The sequence below is a fragment of the Hippichthys cyanospilos genome, chromosome 16, assembly GCF_059441005.1.
Source record: "Hippichthys cyanospilos isolate Australia breed blue-spotted pipefish chromosome 16, RoL_Hcya_1.0, whole genome shotgun sequence".
NCBI classification, from domain to species: Eukaryota; Metazoa; Chordata; class Actinopteri; order Syngnathiformes; family Syngnathidae; genus Hippichthys; species Hippichthys cyanospilos.
In genome coordinates this window covers 1,097,931-1,116,663 of record NC_142384.1, presented here as the reverse complement: position 1 = coordinate 1,116,663, position 18,733 = coordinate 1,097,931, and the positions used below count along the sequence as shown (strand labels likewise).

Genomic DNA, 18,733 nt, shown 5'->3' with positions numbered 1-18,733 from the left:
CATATATGATAGGGGCGTGGCTTCAAATTATGTGTTCAATTTTTCCTTCGCCAAGAGTGACATAAACCTTAATAACTTTGATGTACTAGCTTAAAAAAATCTAAAACTTCATAGACACATGAAAACTTATGTCTTTAACACATTTGAAAAAAGTTTTTTTCAATACCTACTAGCGCCGCCTAGTGGTTGATTAAAATGTCATTTTTTACAGTTTCATGTATTGTGCTCAGTCTGTTTGAGTAAAACAAGTGAAAATTGGTCAGAATATCATTAAGACATGGAATATTAAGATTTTAATATTTTATGACTTTTCGATAATGGGCGTGGTCTGCACGCCACTTCAAAGTCAGATGACTCGCCAAAACGAAAAAAGTGGCTGTAATTGGCCCCAAAATGGCCTTATGAGTGGAAAATAGCCTCTTACTCCCGGCCCATTTGACTTAGAGCTCCAAAAGTTTGTAGCCTTATGTAGGACCTCGAGCCCTACAAAAAAGTCAGCGCGAGCCATATGCTCAGATGTACAGAAAGAGAGTTATGAATTTTTGAATGTGCACTTTTGGCCCGTTTTTGCTCATTTGCAGGTCCCGAACTGCTCCTTTTTTCTCCCAAACGCTTGACCCGATCGACTTCAAATTTGCTGTGATGTTTTATCTGACTGTGAGGCACAAATGTTCAAATTTTCGTGATGATCCGCCATCAAATATGTTGGGGGCGGGGCTTCATATTATGCCTTTGATGATTACTTTGCCACATGTGAAACAAACCTTTATAACTCAGCTTTACAAGCTTAGAAAAATCTGAAACTTCACATACACATGAAGACTTAAGCCCTTAACACAAGTGTTTAAAAAAATCTTCAATTGCTTATAAGGCCATCTAGTGGCAAACAAAAATGTCAGTCTGATGTCTCGCCAAAACGAACAAAGTTGCTGTATTTGGACCCAGATGGTCTTATATTTTCTAAACATTACATATTTGATGGATTTCCAATGCGAAATACACCTATCAACTTATTTTTTGTTATAGTGCGAGCGCCACCTAGTGGCAGCCAAAATTATAGCATTTTTTAAACGTTTTTATGTGTTTAGCTGAGCCCTTTGAAGTAATATCGCTGAAATTAAGTCTGCAAAGCCTCTGGACAGCCTTGCTGACCTCCACCAAATTTTACGAAGTTTCGATAATGGGCGTGGCCTCTACGACCATTTTCAATCCAAAGCTTTATCTGTCCAGTAAAAGTTGCTGTAATTTGACCCAGATGATCTGATCTTCTCACAATTTCACACATTGGATGAAAATATTCTTCTGAACATATCGACAAAAATATATTCCAGTTTAAAGCTAGCGCCACCTAGTGGCTGCTAAAAATGTCATTAGTCGAAAGATTACAGTCAATCCTGTTTGGTTTGACCTAGAGCTATGAAACTTTGTAGGCAAATGAAGGACTGCAAGACCTACAAAAAAGTCAATAGAAGTGATGTGCTAGGATGTACAGAAAAATTGTTATGATTTTTTTTAATGTGCAGTTTTGTCCCATTCTTAGACATTAGCTGGTCTCAAACTAGTGCCTTTTTCTCTTAAAAAATTCACCCCATTACCTTCAACTTTGGCATGAATCATTATCCAACTGAGGGGCACACATAGTCCAAATATCGTGAAGATCTCTTGACATAAAAAATTGGGGCGGAGCTTCAAATTATGTTTAATATTTCCTTCGCCAAGAGTGACAAAAATATTATTAACTCAGCTATGACAGCTTCAAACCATCTGAAACTTTCCTGCGCCTTTAAAAGTCATGCAATAATACAGCTATGTGATAAACTTTCAAATCATTTACAGCACCACCCAGTGGCGGACAAAAATCTCATTTTTTATACTTTTATGTACTGTGAAATGCCTGTTTGACTAAATGACCTCAAAAATGGTCAGAAAAGCTATGACACATTGGAACATTAAGGTTCCCAACTTTTATGACTTTTCATTAAAGGGCGTGGCCTCTATGCAAACTCAAAGTCTGATGTCTCGCCAAAACGATAAAAGTTGCTGTAATTGGACCTAGATTATCTGATGTTTGCAAAACTTCATATTTGGGATGCGAGTCCAATGTGAAACACACCTACAAGCCTATTTTTTATCATAGTACGAGCGCCACCTAGTGGCAGCAAAAAATATAGCAAATCCTTAATGTTTTTATGTACTCTGCTGAGCCCCTTGAAGTGATATCCCTTAAATGTTTTCTGAAAAGCCAGTGGCCATGCCTTATGCCCTCCACAAATCAGTACAATGTTTCGACAGTGGGTGTGGCCTATATGGCATTGAAAGTCACAAAATTGGAACAATAAAAGCTGCAGTAACTCCACCCACATTGTCCCACCTTGTCTAACTTTGACATATTTGGTAAGAGTCCTGCACTGAAGTCATCTACAACTACTTTTTCATCGTTATTAGTCCTTGTTCATACCCCGACCTGTTCATACCCCAACGTGCACAGGTCTGCGAGGGCCCTTTATAGCTGCTTGCAGCTCTAGTTATTATTATTATTATTTACTGTGCAGCGCTTTTCCATTTTTGAGGGCCTAAACATGCACGAAAAGTCACCAAAATTTGCACATTTGTCGGGCCCGGTGAAAAATTGGATATTTTCGTGTTTCCAAAAACAATGCAAAAAAAATGGCTCTGCAGCGCCACCTAAGGTTGAAAAAGTGCACCTGGTCCCGGCCCGTTTGACCTAGAGCTACGAAAATTTTTAGGCATATGTAGGACCTAGAGACCTACAAAAAAGTCAGCGCGAGCCATGTGCTCAGATGTACAGAAAAAGAGTTATGAATTTTTGAATGTGCATTTTTGGCCCTTTTTTGCACGTTTGCAGGTCCCAAACTGCTCCTTGTTTCTCCTAAACGCTTTACTCAATCACCTTCAAATTTGCTGTGGTCCATATTCACACATAGGGGCACAAGTGGGCAAAATTTGGTGCAGATCCGCTGACATATATGATAGGGGCGTGGCTTCAAATTATGTGTTCAATTTTTCCTTCGCCAAGAGTGACATAAACCTTAATAACTTTGTTGTACTAGCTTAAAAAAATCTAAAACTTCATACATACATGGAAACTTATGTCTTTAACACCTTTGAAAAAAGTTTTTTTAAATACCTACTAGCGCCGCCTAGTGGTTGATTAAAATGTCATTTTTTACAGTTTCATGTATTGTGCTCAGTCTGTTTGAGTAAAACAAGTGAAAATTGGTCAGAATAACATTAAGACATGGAATATTAAGGTTTTAAAATTTTACGACATTTCGATAATGGGCGTAGTCTGCACGCCACCTCAAAGTCAGATGACTCGCCAAAACGAAAAAAGTGGCTGTAATTGGCCCCAAAATGGCCTTATGACTGGAAAATAGCCTCTCACTCCCGGCCCGTTTGACCTAGAGCTCCAAAAATTTGTAGTCTTATGTAGGACCTCGAGCCCTACAACAAAGTCAGCGCGAGCCATATGCTCAGATGTACAGAAAGAGAGTTATGAATTTTTGAATGTGCACTTTTGGCCCGTTTTTGCTCATTTGCAGGTCCCGAACTGCTCATTTTTTCTCCCAAACGCTTCACCCGATCAACTTCAAATTTGCTGTGATGTTTTATCTGACTGTGAGGCACAATTGTTCAAATTTTCGGGATGATCCGCCATCAAATATGTTGGGGGCGGGGCTTCATATTATGCCTTTGATGATTACTTTGCCACATGTGAAACAAACCTTTATAACTCAGCTTTACAAGCTTAGAAAAATCTGAAACTTCACATACACATGAAGACTTAAGCCCTTAACACAAGTGTTTAAAAAAATCTTCAATTGCTTATAAGGCCATCTAGTGGCAAACAAAAATGTCAGTCTGATGTCTCGCCAAAACGAACAAAGTTGCTGTGTTTGGTCCCAGATGGTCTTATCTTTTCTAAACTTCATATATTTGATGGGTTTCCAATGCGGAATACACCTATCAACGTATTTTTTGTTATAGTGCGAGCGCCACCTAGTGGCAGCCAAAAATATTGCATTTTTTAAACGTTTTTATGTGTTTAGCTGAGCCCTTTGATGTGATATCGCTGAAATTAAGTCTGAAAAGCCTCTAGACAGCCCTGCTGACCTCCACCTAATTTTACGAAGTTTCGATAATGGGCGTGGTCTGTACGACCATTTTCATTCCGAAGCTTTATCTGTCCAGTAAAAGTTGCTGTAATTTGACCCAGATGATCTGATCTTCTCACAATTTCACACATTGGGTGATAATATTCTCCTGAACATATCGACAAATATATATTCCAGTTTAAAGCTAGCGCCACCTAGTGGCTGCAAAAAATGTCATTAGTCGAAAGATTACAGTCAATCCTGTTTGGTTTGACCTACAGCTATGAAACTTTGTAGGCAAATGAAGGACTGCAAAACCTACAAAAAAGTCAATAGAAGTGATGTGCAAGGATGTACAGAAAAATTGTTATGAATTTTTTTAATGTGCAGTTTTGTCCCATTCTTAGACATTAGCTGGTCTCAAACTAGTGCCTTTTTCTCTTAAACGATTCACCCCATTACCTTCAACTTTGGCATGAATCATTATCCAACTGAGGGGCACACATAGTCCAAATATCGTGAAGATCTCTTGACATAAAAGATGGGGGCGGAGCTTCACATTATGTTTAATACTTCCTTCGCCAAGAGTGACAAAAATATTAATAACTGAGCTATGACAGCTTCAAACTATCTGAAACTTTCCTGGGCCTTTAAAAGTCATGCAATAATACAGCTATGTGATAAGCTTTCAAATCATTTACAGCGCCACCCAGTGGCGGACAAAAATCTCATTTTTTATACTTTTATGTACTGTGAAATGCCTGTTTGACTAAATGAACTAAAAAATGGTCAGAAAAGCTATGACACATTGGAACATTAAGGTTCTCAACTTTTATGACTTTTCATTAAAGGGTGTGGCCTCTATGCAAACTCAAAGTCTGATGTCTCGCAAAAACGGTAAAAGTTGCTGTAATTGGACCTAGATGATCTGATGTTTGCAAAACTTCATATATGGGATGGGAGTCCAATGTGAAACACACCTACAAGCCTATTTTTTATCATAGTACGAGCGCCACCTAGTGGCAGCAAAAAACATAGCAAATCCTTAATGTTTTTATTTACTCTGCTGAGCCCCTTGAAGCGATATCCCTTAAATGTTTTCTGAAAAGCCAGTGGCCATGCCTTATGCCCTCCACAAATCTGTACGATGTTTCCACAGTGGGTGTGGCCTATATGGCATTGAAAGTAACAAAATTGGAACAGTAAAAGCTGCAGTAACTCCACCCACATTGTCCCACCTTGTCTAAATTTTACATATTTGGTAAAAGTCCTGCACTGAAGTGATCTACAACAAATTTTTCATCATTCATAGTCCTTGTTCATACCCCGACCTGTTCATACCCCAACGTGCACAGGTCTGCGAGGGCCCTTTATAGCTGCTTGCAGCTCTAGTTATTATTATTATTTACTGTGCAGCGCTTTTCCATTTTTGAGGGCCTAAACATGCACGAAAAGTCACCAAAATTTGCACATTTGTCGGGCCCGGTGAAAAATTGGATATTTTTGTGTTTCCCAAAACAATGCAAAAAAAATGGCTCTGCAGCGCCACCTAAGGTTGAAAAAGTGCACCTGGTCCCGGCCCGTTTGACCTAGAGCTACGAAAACTTTTAGGCATATGTAGGAGCTAGAGACCTACAAAAAAGTCAGCGCGAGCCATGTGCTCAGATGTACAGAAAAAGAGTTATGAATTTTTGAATGTGCATTTTTGGCCCATTTTTGCACGTTTGCAGGTCCCAAACTGCTCCTTGTTTCTCCTAAACGCTTTACTCAATCACCTTCAAATTTGCTGTGGTCCATATTCACACATAGGGGCACAAGTGGGCAAAATTTGGTGCAGATCCGCTGACATATATGATAGGGGCGTGGCTTCAAATTATGTGTTCAATTTTTCCTTCGCCAAGAGTGACATAAACCTTAATAACTTTGTTGTACTAGCTTAAAAAAATCTAAAACTTCATAGACACATGGAAACTTATGTCTTTAACACCTTTGAAAAAAGTTTTTTTAAATACCTACTAGCGCCGCCTAGTGGTTGATTAAAATGTTATTTTTTACACTTTCGTGCATTGTGCTCAGTCTGTTTGAGTAAAACAAATGAAAATTGGTCAGAATATCATTAAGACATGGAATATTAAGGTTTTAAAATTTTACGACATTTCGATAATGGGCGTAGTCTGCACGCCACCTCAAAGTCAGATGACTCGCCAAAACGAAAAAAGTGGCTGTAATTGGCCCCAAAATGGCCTTATGAGTGGAAAATAGCCTCTCACTCCCGGCCCGTTTGACCTAGAGCTCCAAAAATTTGTAGCCTTATGTAGGACCTCGAGCCCTACAAAAAAGTCAGCGCGAGCCATATGCTCAGATGTACAGAAAGAGAGTTATGAATTTTTGAATGTGCACTTTTGGCCCGTTTTTGCTCATTTGCAGGTCCCGAACTGCTCCTTTTTTCTCCCAAACGCTTGACCCGATCGCCTTCAAATTTGCTGTGATGTTTTATCTGACTGTGAGGCACAATTGTTCAAATTTTTGTGACGATCCGCCAACAAATATGTTGGGGGCGGGGCTTTATATTATGCCTTTGATGATTACTTTGCCACATGTGAAACAAACCTTTATAACTCAGCTTTACAAGCTTGGAAAAATCTGAAACTTCACAGACACATGGAAACTTAAGCCCTTAACACAAGTGTTTAAAAACATCTTCAATTGCTTATAAGGCCATCTAGTGGCAAACAAAAATGTCAGTCTGATGTCTCGCAAAAACGAACAAAGTTGCTGTGTTTGGTCCCAGATAGTCTTATCTTTTCTAAACTTCATATATTTAATGAGTTTCCAATGCGGAATACATCTATCAACGTATTTTTTGTTATAGTGCGAATGCCACCTAGTGGCAGCCAAAAATATAGCATTTTTTAAACGTTTTTATGTGTTTACCTGAGCCCTTTGAAGTAATATCGCTGAAATTAAGTCTGAAAAGCCTCTAGACAGCCTTGCTGACCTCCACCAAATTTTACGAAGTTTCGATAATGGGCGTGGCCTCTACGACCATTTTCATTCAGAAGCTTTATCTGTCCAGTAAAAATTGCTGTAATTTGACCCAGATGATCTGATCTTCTCACAATTTCACACATTGGATGAAAATATTCTCCTGAACATATCGACAAAAATACATTCCAGTTTAAAGCTAGCGCCACCTAGTGGCTGCAAAAAATGTCATTAGTCGAAATATTACAGTCAATCCTGTTTGGTTTGACCGACAGCTATGAAACTTTGTAGGCAAATGAAGGACTGCAAGACCTACAAAAAAGTCAATAGAAGTGATGTGCTAGGATGTAGAGAAAAATTGTTATGAATTTTTTCAATGTGCAGTTTTGTCCCATTCTTAGACGTTAGCTGGTCTCAAACTAGTGTCTTTTTCTCTTAAACGATTCACCCCATTACCTTCAACTTTGGCATGAATCATTATCCAACTGAGGGGCACACATAGGCCAAATATCGTCAAGATCTCTTGACATAAAAGATGCGGGCGGAGCTTCAAATTATGTTTAATACTTCCTTTGCCGAGAGTGACAAAAATCTTAATAACTCAGCTATGACAGCTTCAAACCATCTGAAACTTTCCTGGCCCTTTAAAAGTAATGCAATAATTTAGCTATGTGATAAACTTTCAAATCATTTACAGCGCCACCCAGTGGCGGACAAAAATCTCATTTTTTATACTTTTATGTACTGTGAAATGCCTGTTTGACTAAATGAACTAAAAAATGGTCAGAAAAGCTATGACACATTGGAATATTAAGGTTCTCAACTTTTATGACTTTTCAATAAAGGGCGTGGCCTCTATGCCAACTCAAAATCCCATGTCTCGCGAAAAAGGTAAAAGTTGCTGTAATTGGACCTAGACGATCTGGTATTTTTTAAACTTCGTATATGGGATGGGAGTCCAATGTGAAACACACCTACAAGTCTGATTTTTATCATAGTACGAGCGCCACCTAGTGGCAGCAAAAAATATAGCAAATCCTTAATGTTTTTATGTACTCTGCTGAGCCCCTTGAAGTGATATCCCTTAAATGTTTTCTGAAAAGCCAGTGGCCATGCCTTATGCCCTCCACAAATCACTACGATGTTTCGACAGTGGGTGTGGCCTATATGGCATTGAAAGTCACAAAATTGGAACAATAAAAGCTGCAGTTACTCCACCCACATTGTCCCACCTTGTCTAAATTTTACATATTTGGTAAGAGTCCTGCACTGAAGGGATCTACAACTAATTTTTCATCATTCATAGTCCTTGTTCATACCCCGACCTGTTCATACCCCAACGTGCACAGGTCTGCGAGGGCCCTTTATAGCTGCTTGCAGCTCTAGTTATTATTATTTTTTATTATTCCGACCGTTTTTTAGGTTCGTTTTAACTCTAACCCAGTTCATCCATTTCATTCCGTTCAAACTTCTTATCATTCCACATATTCATGTTTAGTGCGGGTCTATTTTTCAAGTTTCAACTTTTCATCGTTTTCCTACAATTTAAGTTTTTGTACCGTAAAAATGGCCTAATGTTAAGTGATTGGAGCGTTCTTCCTACTTCCTTTTAAAGCGTTCACGGTTTCGTCATTTCCCGTGTCGTGCGTTCGATCCCCGCTATGTCTTTTCACACATTCAGTGTTTTTTTTTCAGTTAATTCCGTATTTTCTTTTGGTTTCAACTCCTTCCCAGTTCATCCAATTCATGCCGTTCAAACTTCATATCATTCCACATATTCATGTGAAGTGCTTTTGTATTTTTCAAGGTTCAACTATTCATCGTTTTCCTACAATTCACGTTTTTTTATACTATTCATATTTAAAGTATTTAGCCTTTTCAAACTGTTCTTACTTCATTTCATCTTACTTTTCATTCCACAGTTTAACTTTTCTCAGTTTTTTTAACTTTGTATTATTCGTAATTCTTCACAGATTCACGTTCAAACATACGTCATTCTCTTTATATAAAGCTTTCACAGTGTGGTCTGACACCGCCCCCCCGTGGCCCAGTGGTAAAGTTGTCATCTTCAACATGTCCGTGTCCGGGTTCGGGCAAATCGCGTTTCACGTTTACAGTTGTTTTTTCTCTTCTGCTTTTACTTCGGATCATCCACACTTTTTTTTATAATTCAAACATTCGTTTATTTTTTCAGTTTTCAACTTTGTGTTATTCATATTTTTTCACACATTCACATCATTCCACAGTTCAACTTTTTTCAATTTTTCAACTTTGTATTCTTCATATTTCTTCACATTAACATTATACCACAGTTCAACTTTCAGCTACAATTCAAGTTTTTCTACCGTGAAAAATGGCCTAATGTTAAGTGAATGGTGTGATTCAAAAACATGCAGGATACAAGCCCTCGAGGACTGGAGTTTGACACCTATAGTTTAGTTACACAAAGTACACCATTTCCCATGATGCCATCGGGCGGCCATCTTAGACCACTGATGACTCCAACTCCCATCTGCCCTCATGGGCGGCCATCTTGGATATTTTCTTAGACGTCTCATTACCTCTCACTTCTGCTTCGACCTAGTACAGCATCTGGCTTGGTGAACTCAGCTTGATTCATACATTCAGTTTTTTTCATTTTTTCAACTTTGTATTATTCATATTTAAAGCAGTAAAAAAAACTGAAAAAGTTTGCTTAGGGATCATTTTTAAACTCCTGATAATGAGCTAATCATTTGAATGAGGTGGATTGAATGAGGTGGATTGTGGATTGATGTGAAACAGTGAAGAAATGTGAATAATACAAAGTTGAAAAACTTTGTATTTTCTCTTCTGCTTTTACTTCGGATCATCCACACTTTTTTATGATTCAAACATTCGTTTTTTTTTCAGTTTCTCAGTTTTTCAACTTTGTAGGATTCATAATTTTTCACAGATTCACATCATTCTACAGTTCAACTTTTTTCAGTTTTTCATTCATTTTCAAATTCCACAGTTCAACTTATTTACAGTTTTTCAACTTTGTATTCATATTTCTTCACAGATTCACACCATTCAATCGTTCCACATCATTCCATTTTTCAACTCCCAAACCTTCAACGGTTTCACCTTCACATGCAATTTCTTCAGAAATTGCACATTTTCTAGTTATTATTATTATTCTGCCGATTTTTGGGACATTTCATCTCTTTCCCAGTTTATCCGATTCACGCCGTTCCAATTTCATCTTATTCCACTTATTCCCATTCGGTGCGCGTGTATTTTTATAATTCCAATTATTCATAGATTTCCCACAATTCCCTGTTTTCCGCGCCAAAAATGCCATTGACTTACATTGGGTGATTTTTCATTTCAATATTACATCTTTTACATTTCATATTTTCAAAATTTAACTAATTCAGCTTGCCTTAGGGATCATTCTCATCATTCCAGTAATTCATAGTTTCCAATAATTTCCCATAATTCCATATTTTTCCCACCTTCAATATTTCATAATGCATTTCCAATGGGAGGGCTTCCCATTCATTCTCAATGGGACAATTAACATTTCACATTTTGATGTTTCCCATTTCATATTCATAACATTGAACTTATTCATTCCACCTTATGGCTCATTCCCAACAATTCAATAAATCAAAATTATTAATAATTTCCCATAATTCCATATTTTTCACCTATAACAATTTGTTGTTCATTCCCAAAGGCAGATTTTTCTTTTCCTCTTTGAAGCTTCCTTATTTTGCATTCAAATCATTCAGCTATTTTATTTCACATTGTCTTCATTACACATATTCACACGTACCAGTAATTCATAACAATATTAATAAATTTACCCATAATTCCTCATTCCCATTTTCCTCACCAAAACTTTGTAACCTTCTATCTTGGCCATTCCTGCTCCGATTCCCACCGTTCCAACTTTGATGGATTCCCCCAAATCCTGGCATTCCAAAGGGGTAGCTTCCCAGAACTCAAAATTTTACCCATAATTCCTCATTCTGTAGTCACAAAGAATTCATTCATTTTCTATGGGGTCATTCATTCTGTGAGCATGTGACCTTCTTGGACTACTGTTCAGGTACACGTTGTACTCTATTTACCATGGTACCCCCACCCAGCGGCCGTCTTGGATGAACTCTGACCTACATCAAATACTACAGCTCCCATACACCCCTGTAAGGCGGCCATCTTGGACATTTGACAAGCTCTCGCCGCAGCCCATTCACTTTGAATGGGGAAAAGTGGAAAAAAGTGGGAAAAAAAAGTTTTTTTGGAAACCCTCACGTGGAAATGAGCGGAACCACCTAACTCATGGACCATCGTTGTGGATTTTTAATGATAACGCCGCGACGCTCCGACATTCCGATAAGCGAATAGAGCCGATTTTCCGAAGTTTGATAATGGCCGCCCGCTTAACCTGTATAATATAAGCTATTTTAGATTACCTCTTGCGTTTTCTCCATTTGCGTTAGACCTATACTGGTCGTTCCAACTTTAGGTGTTTCCCGTAATTGTTCTTCGACACTTGCCCACATACACTGAGACTCCATTTCCCATCAACCCTGAGGGGCGGCCATCTTGGATATCTGATCAGACATCTCATGAGCGCTCAGCCCAACTTCCACCCAAGATGGCGGCCATCTTGGTTAACTCAGAACAATAAAAACAACACTCTCCTAATGTTGAACATCCAAATTAATAAATATAATCCCCCAAAATTCAGAATTTGAACTTTAAGTGTACTTTTTTCTTACTTTTTGATATTTTGTGATATTTTACAAAATTCAAAAAATTGTTGTTTTTTTTCACTTAATTGACTACAGGTGTTTGTCCGATTCAGGCCGATGTAGCATTTAACCGTTCATCTTGACCCTGCCTATGACCTCAGAGTGTCATTTACCCACAATGCATTTGTTTTGCATAAGTAATAGCCCCCTAAAACTCGCGAAAAATCAGATTTTTATGTTTCCTCTTGTGATATCTCCATTTGCGTTAAACCTATCCTTATCGTTCCAACTTTAGGTGTTTCCCATGATGGGTAAGAATGCCAAGAACACCCTTGCATTAAAAATGTTCAATTTTTTTCCAATTTTTTTTTAATCATAATTCCTCATTTCCTTGTTCTCGCCGAGGCTTTGAAGCCTTCTGTCTTTGCCAATCTTCATTCAGTTCCGACCGTTCAAACTCTAATTGATTCCATTCATCCATGCCAATTCATTGGTGTATTCATTTACCTCTTACCAGAATTCAAAGTTTTCCCACAATTCCACACACTGTACCTTTAATGAACCAATTCATTTTCAATGAGGTCATTCATTGTGTGGGCGTTTGGCCTTCGTGGACTACTGTTTAGGTAGACAGAGTACTCCATTTCCCATGGGGTCGTCAGGTGGCCATCTTGGACACTTGACTACATACACTGAGACTCCATTTCCCATCAAACCTCAGGGGCGGCCATCTTGGATATCTGATCAGACATCTCATTCAGTTTTCCCTTCTATCTTTGCCATTCTTCATCCGATTCTGACCGTTCCAATTTTAATTGATTTCCCCGATGCCCGCCATTCCATTTTTAACCACAATTTAAAATTTACCCACAATTCCACTTTGTCAGTTTTTCCCTTATATCTTTGCCTTTCTTTGTCCGATTCCAAACGTTCCAATTTTAATTGATACCCCCAAGTCCTTTCATTTCATGGTGTTATCCATTTTCTTCTTCCCAGAATTCAAAATTTACCCACAACTTCACTTTTTCCCTTCCATCTTTGCCATTCGTTATCTGATTCCGACTGTAAAGACCATAAAGTGCAACAGTTCAAGCTTTTTTGTCTTTTAATTTTGATGATCATAGCTTAAAGATACAGGGCTTGAGGGTGCACCGATTACTGATACAGGGCTATATGTTGAACAGATTTTTTTTTGTGTGTGTGTGTTTCCACCACAAATGTCAGACGTCTAAAAAGGATGTTCATTTCCATATACTCTATAATTGCTTTGGTCCCCGTTTACATGAATTATTGCAGGAATGCACTGTGACATGTACGTAATCCTACTGTGACACTTTGTAATTATAAAAACAAGAATCATAAAATACCATATGTCGATGTTGGACTTACATGTCTATCAAGGTCATCTCATTCTAGCTTCAATGAGAGTTCCCATGGATGTTAAGTAAAATGGTCTTTGGTCAAAAAAAACAGGTGTTCAGTGAACAATAAAATGATGAACTAATACTTATTTTCTGTTACAGTCCAGATGGGTAACAAATAAATAGGTAGGTGGGTAATAAGGAGGTAGGTATGTAGGTAGGTAGGGAGGGAGGGAGGGAGGGAGGGAGGTAAGTAAGTAAGTTAGGTAGGGTGGATAGGTGGGTAATAAGGAGGTAGGTATGTCGGTAGGGAGGGAGGGAGGGAGGGAGGTAAGTAAGTAAGTAGGTAGGGTGGATAGATGGATGATTTGGATATGTTTTTTTCTTCTCGATATCCTTCTTTCCTATATTTCCTTCTCCATTGCCATGGTATCAGATCAGCACTCTGTATCGGTCGATTCTCTTAATCAGGTGACTCAAAATGTGTTTTGGTAGATCGTTACTTGTAATCTTTCAATCTATATGAAATTAAATGATCATTGTCATTTGTAATATTTGTTTGTTGTTTGGCTTGCGGTTTGGCTCTTGTCTGTTAGGAGTCATAAATATTAAACGTTTTCAGTTATTTGTTTTACATCTGTAGGTAAAAGGAGACACTGTCCCCTAATTTCCAATCTGTTTTGTCCTCCATAGGTTCGGGTTGTTGCCCATTAGCATGTCTGATGAGCATAAGTCAAAGTCCAGTCGCAAGTGCTCCAGTGAACCACACCAGTTGGTGAGTAACCGCACATGCTCCAAGCAAGTTAGACTGAGCTCATTTTGGCTTACTCACAATTAATCATCAAAATGTTTGCCATTTTTTTATTTTTGTGTGTAACCCTGCTTAAATGTGGTCTTTGTTTGCTTCTTTGGTTATAATGTTAGTCAAGGGACTGTTTTCATTTGACATTCGACATTTGACATTCACAAAATGTCATCTAGTAACTAATTAAACCAGTATCGTTAATTGATTACTGAAAACCATATAAACTGAATGCTCTTCTGCTTGGTCTGCTGCTGCTCATAAGTAGCTCCATCTGTTGGTAAATCCCATACCAAGGCTATCATGAACTGCAATTGCCCATAATCAACTACTGATTTCCAAAAAGCATTCTATCAAATGATTACACCCAATTCAAAATTCATAATGGCCCTAATGCAGTCCCTATATCCATCCACATTTTCATTTTTATAAAATGAATGTTGTGATATAATGATTTGTTGTTGTTTGACATATGATAGTTCATTAATTAATAAATAAATTGGTTTAATAACTACTAAGGTGGGCATTATTTTTTTGCTAATCCATCATTCATAAGCTACAATTGCCCATCATCAACTACTGATTTCCAAAAAACATTCTATCAAATGATTACACCCAATTCAAAATTCATAATGGCCCTAATACAGTCCCTATATCCACATTTTCATTTTTATAAAATGAATGTTGTGATATGATTTGTTGTTGTTTGATATATGATAGTTCATTAATTAATAAATAAATTAATTAATTTAATAACTACTAGAGGTGGGCATTAATGTTTTGCTAATCCATCATTTACAGTACTGTGGATCCTCTTCTGTCTCTTTTGATTTGTCTTTCTTTGAAATTGACCCAAATTGAATTGTCTGTTCATTGCACCATCAACCAAATATTAAAAACACTTCACATCTGTCCGTCTTCACTTTCGTCGACAATGGCACTTCTGTCTTCATTTTCGTCAGCGTAAAATAAAAACAACGCGGTCTTCGTAGCACTACCATCCCCGTAAAATAATGAAATGTCTTAACCTCTTTCACCATCATCCAATTTAAAATAACAAAATAAGTAAAAATTCAATCTTATTGTCTCACTCGGTTTGCATCAACATTACAACCAGTGCATGGGAGTGTCCCGTTTTGCTTAAATGTGTCTCCCAGGCAGTGGTCTGCACATTAGCAAAACACATCCCTCAACCCACAAGTCATTTTTCCCAACACCATTCACAGTCATGCTTTCATTAAAGAAAATTTATGTGAGCACAAGTCACCTGCATCAATCACAAAAACTAAACCCAAGTAAAGAGCAAATTTTTTCTGAGCTTAATTTACAAGAGAGTGCTTTTTTTTTTTTTTTGTAATTTCTCAACTTGGAGCTTGCATGCATTTCCTGACTGAGAGACAATCAGAGTAATTGTCAATGACAACACACTGTGATGAGCTTATTGGCTGCTTGTATGACATCTCTCTCTTTGCGGCAGCTGCGGTCATATTAGTAGCGGCCCGGACATTGAATTAAAGTCTAATCTGTACATGATCAAAGTTGATTACAATGGAGAGTTTACACTTGAAATACCATTTTATTATAAAAGAAATCTAGGTAGTTGTGGTGGCCTTTTCATGGTTTCCATTAGCCTGTAGGATGCCAAGGTACTTGCAGCTGTCTTGTATATCATGTCATTGCTGTAGATCCTGGTGGTGTGGATCAGTGGGTCTATTTCTCGCTCATTCCTGGCATACAGCTTTATATCATTCATGTAAAGCAGGTGGCTGATTATTGCCTCACTACGGAATTGGTACCTGAACCTGGTTTTTGTAATGATCTGACTGAGGGGGTTCAGGCCTATCCAGAACAGCAGTGGTGACAGCGCATCACCTTGGTATATGCCACACTTGATGTTGACTTGGTTTTACTTTGGTTAATGCAGCAAAGCCGACGTCCTGCAAGCTCTATCCACTTCCAGGCAAACTTGTTAAAGATTCCCGGTCTTAGGGTCTTCTGTCTTGAATACTATCGATCTATCATTCTCCTCTGGCATTGTACCTGAAGCTTTTAAGACGGCCGTCATTCAACACTACTTAAGAAACCTCACCTAGATCCTGAAAATCTCTTTTAACTATAGGCCAGTGTCACACCTTCCGTTTATTGCCAAAATTAAAGAGAAAGTTGTAGCACAACAACTTTTATTACAGATTTTATGATAGATAACAATAGATTTGAACTCCTTCAGTCAGGTTTTAGGGCCAACCACTCAACTGAGACAGCCCTTGTAAAAGTGACGAATGATCTTTTAGCCATGGATTCCAACATCTCATCAATATTATTGTTGCTTGACCCTAGTGCCGCATTTGACACTATTGATCATCATATTCTTATAGAACGTGTTAATTCATGTGTTGGTATCTCGGGATCAGCACTTTCTTGGTTCAGATCTTACATCCTGGGAAGGACGCATAGTGTCTCTTATGGCAATGCGATCTCTGAATCTTTCTCCGTCTCATGTGGTGTCCCGCAGGGGTCAGTCCCTTACTGGTCAACATCTACATGATTCCTCTTGCCGATATTATACGTAAACATGCTATTAGTTTTCATTGCTATGCTGCTGATACCCAACTGTATATGCCTTTAGAAATAACAGCTCCGTGCAAGTGCAGTAAACTGGAGGCCTGCCTTGCCGAGATTAAACAATGAATGTCTTCCAATTTTCTGCTTCTTAACCCTAGTAAAACCAGAGATGTTAATTATTAGCCCTGCTCATCATCAGCACTTAAGAATACCACGTTGAACCTGGAAAACTGTACTATTTCCCAAAGTAGTTCTGCAAAAAATCTCGGCGTGATATTTGACTCAACTCTCTCCTTTCAAACACATATTAATAACATGACAAGAACGGCGTTTTTTTCACCTTCCCAATATAGCTAAAATTCGCCCTATTCATTCTCCTCGCGATGCAGAAACATTAATTTATGCATTTGTTACGTCGCGCCTAGACTATTGTAACGTTTTGTTTTCTGGACTTCCCATGTCCTACATGTCCTACATCAATAGCCTGCAGTCTGTACAGAATGCAGCAGCGAGACTATTGACAAGGACGAGAAAGTTCGATCATACGACTCCGATTCTAGCTGACCTGCACTGGCTTCCAATACACGTGAGGTGTGATTTTAAGGTGCTGTTAATAACTTATAAAATTTTACACGGTTTAGCTCCTTCCTATCTCGTTGACTTAGTATCACCATATGTTCCGCCCCGACAGCTTCGATCACAAAATGCCGGTTTGCTATCGACCCCACAGGCTAAAAAGAAGTCCGCGGGATCACGGGCATTTTCCATTCGCGCGCCAGTACTATGGAATGCCCTACCTATGGAAGTTTGCGCAGCCACCTCAGTAGAAATCTTGAAATCCTGACTAAAAACACATTTATATTCAAAAGCAATTAGTTAATTGAGCCTGTCTGCAGCTTTCTTCTTTTTTCCTTTTTCCTGCCGGAGAGGGGGCTAGTTAGATGGTGAGGGTTGACTTGACCGCCTCCATTTGGTCCTGCGCTGATTGACCATTGCGGGTTAGGAGATCGGCCGTCTGCCGTCCACTTGGTTGGAATGTGGGATGGTTCCTGCCCAATGGCTTTGCCTGCTGTCAGGATATCACTGTACTATGTAGCACAATATGTTTTCTGTAATCTATATTGTTTATGTGCATCTATTTGTATTTTGTACATGCAGCCTCCACTTCAAACTCTGGGCCTGGAAGGGGGCTCCTCCCACCTGTGGTGCCTTCTGGAGGTTTCTGATTTTCCCCTAATTGGGGTTTTTGAGTTTTTCCTTCCCCTTCTGGGAGCTTTGACAGGGGATGCTGTTGTGTACCTTACACTGAAAAGATGTCTCTGTATGGCTTCTTTTTTCGAAAGAAGTCTCCACATGACCTTTTCATCTGCCCTTTGAGACTTTGGTGATATAGGGCTATACAAATAAAATTTGATTGAGTGATTGATTGATTGATTGACTTGGCCATTGGCCTTTGAATTAGCCTCTAGAGTTGTCTTCCACATTTCTATTGAGTTCTGGGTGAAGGTCCTTAGATTCCTATCGATCTTATACAGTTCCAGACATTCCAGTATACATGTATGCAGCACTGAGTCGTTGGCTTTCATGTAGTCAATCAGCACAGTGGCACAGGTTGGTCTGTCTTTTCCTACAATCTCAGGCCACTGCTCTATCCAACCAGGAACTGGTGCTTGGCTGTGGTCCCTTCTGGAGGTTTCTGATTTTCCCCAAACTGGGGTTTTTGAGTTTTTCCTTCCCCTTCTGGGCGCTTTGACAGAGGATGCTGTTGTGTACCTTATACTGAAAAGATGTCTCTGTATGTTTTCTTTTCTCGAAAGAGGTCTCCACATGACCTCTTTTCATCTGTGAAGCCCTTTGAGACTTTGGTGATTTAGGGCTATATAAATAAAATTTGATTGATTAATTGATTGATTGATTGATTGATTGATTGGCTCCACTGGTGTTACTGCCAATTCATTTCTGTGCCTCACTCATGTATTGAGCCACATACTTCATTATTTTTGCCACGATTATGCCTGACAGAGCCTTCCATGTTGTGCAGAGACACGTGATTAGCCGGTAGTTGGATGGGGTCCCTTCTCTGGGTCATTCATGATTAGAACTGTCCTGCCTTGGGTTAGCCACTCTGTGTGAGTCCCATCCCTGAGCAACTGGTTCATCTGTGCTGCTAGGCGCTCATGG

The 18,733-nt window shown here is 38.8% G+C and overlaps 1 protein-coding gene across 4 annotated transcripts in view; it reads left to right on the top strand.

Annotated features, from left to right (window-relative positions):
* cog1 (component of oligomeric golgi complex 1) overlaps positions 1 to 18,733 on the top strand; it is a 142,283-nt gene that overhangs the window by 87,591 nt on the left and 35,959 nt on the right. For all 4 annotated transcript variants that reach the window (XM_088436466.1, XM_088436464.1, XM_088436465.1 and 1 more), the window contains exon 14: positions 13,882 to 13,963. In XM_088436466.1, the coding sequence (XP_088292592.1) occupies positions 13,882 to 13,963 (82 nt within the window). The remainder of the gene's footprint in view (positions 1 to 13,881; positions 13,964 to 18,733) is intronic.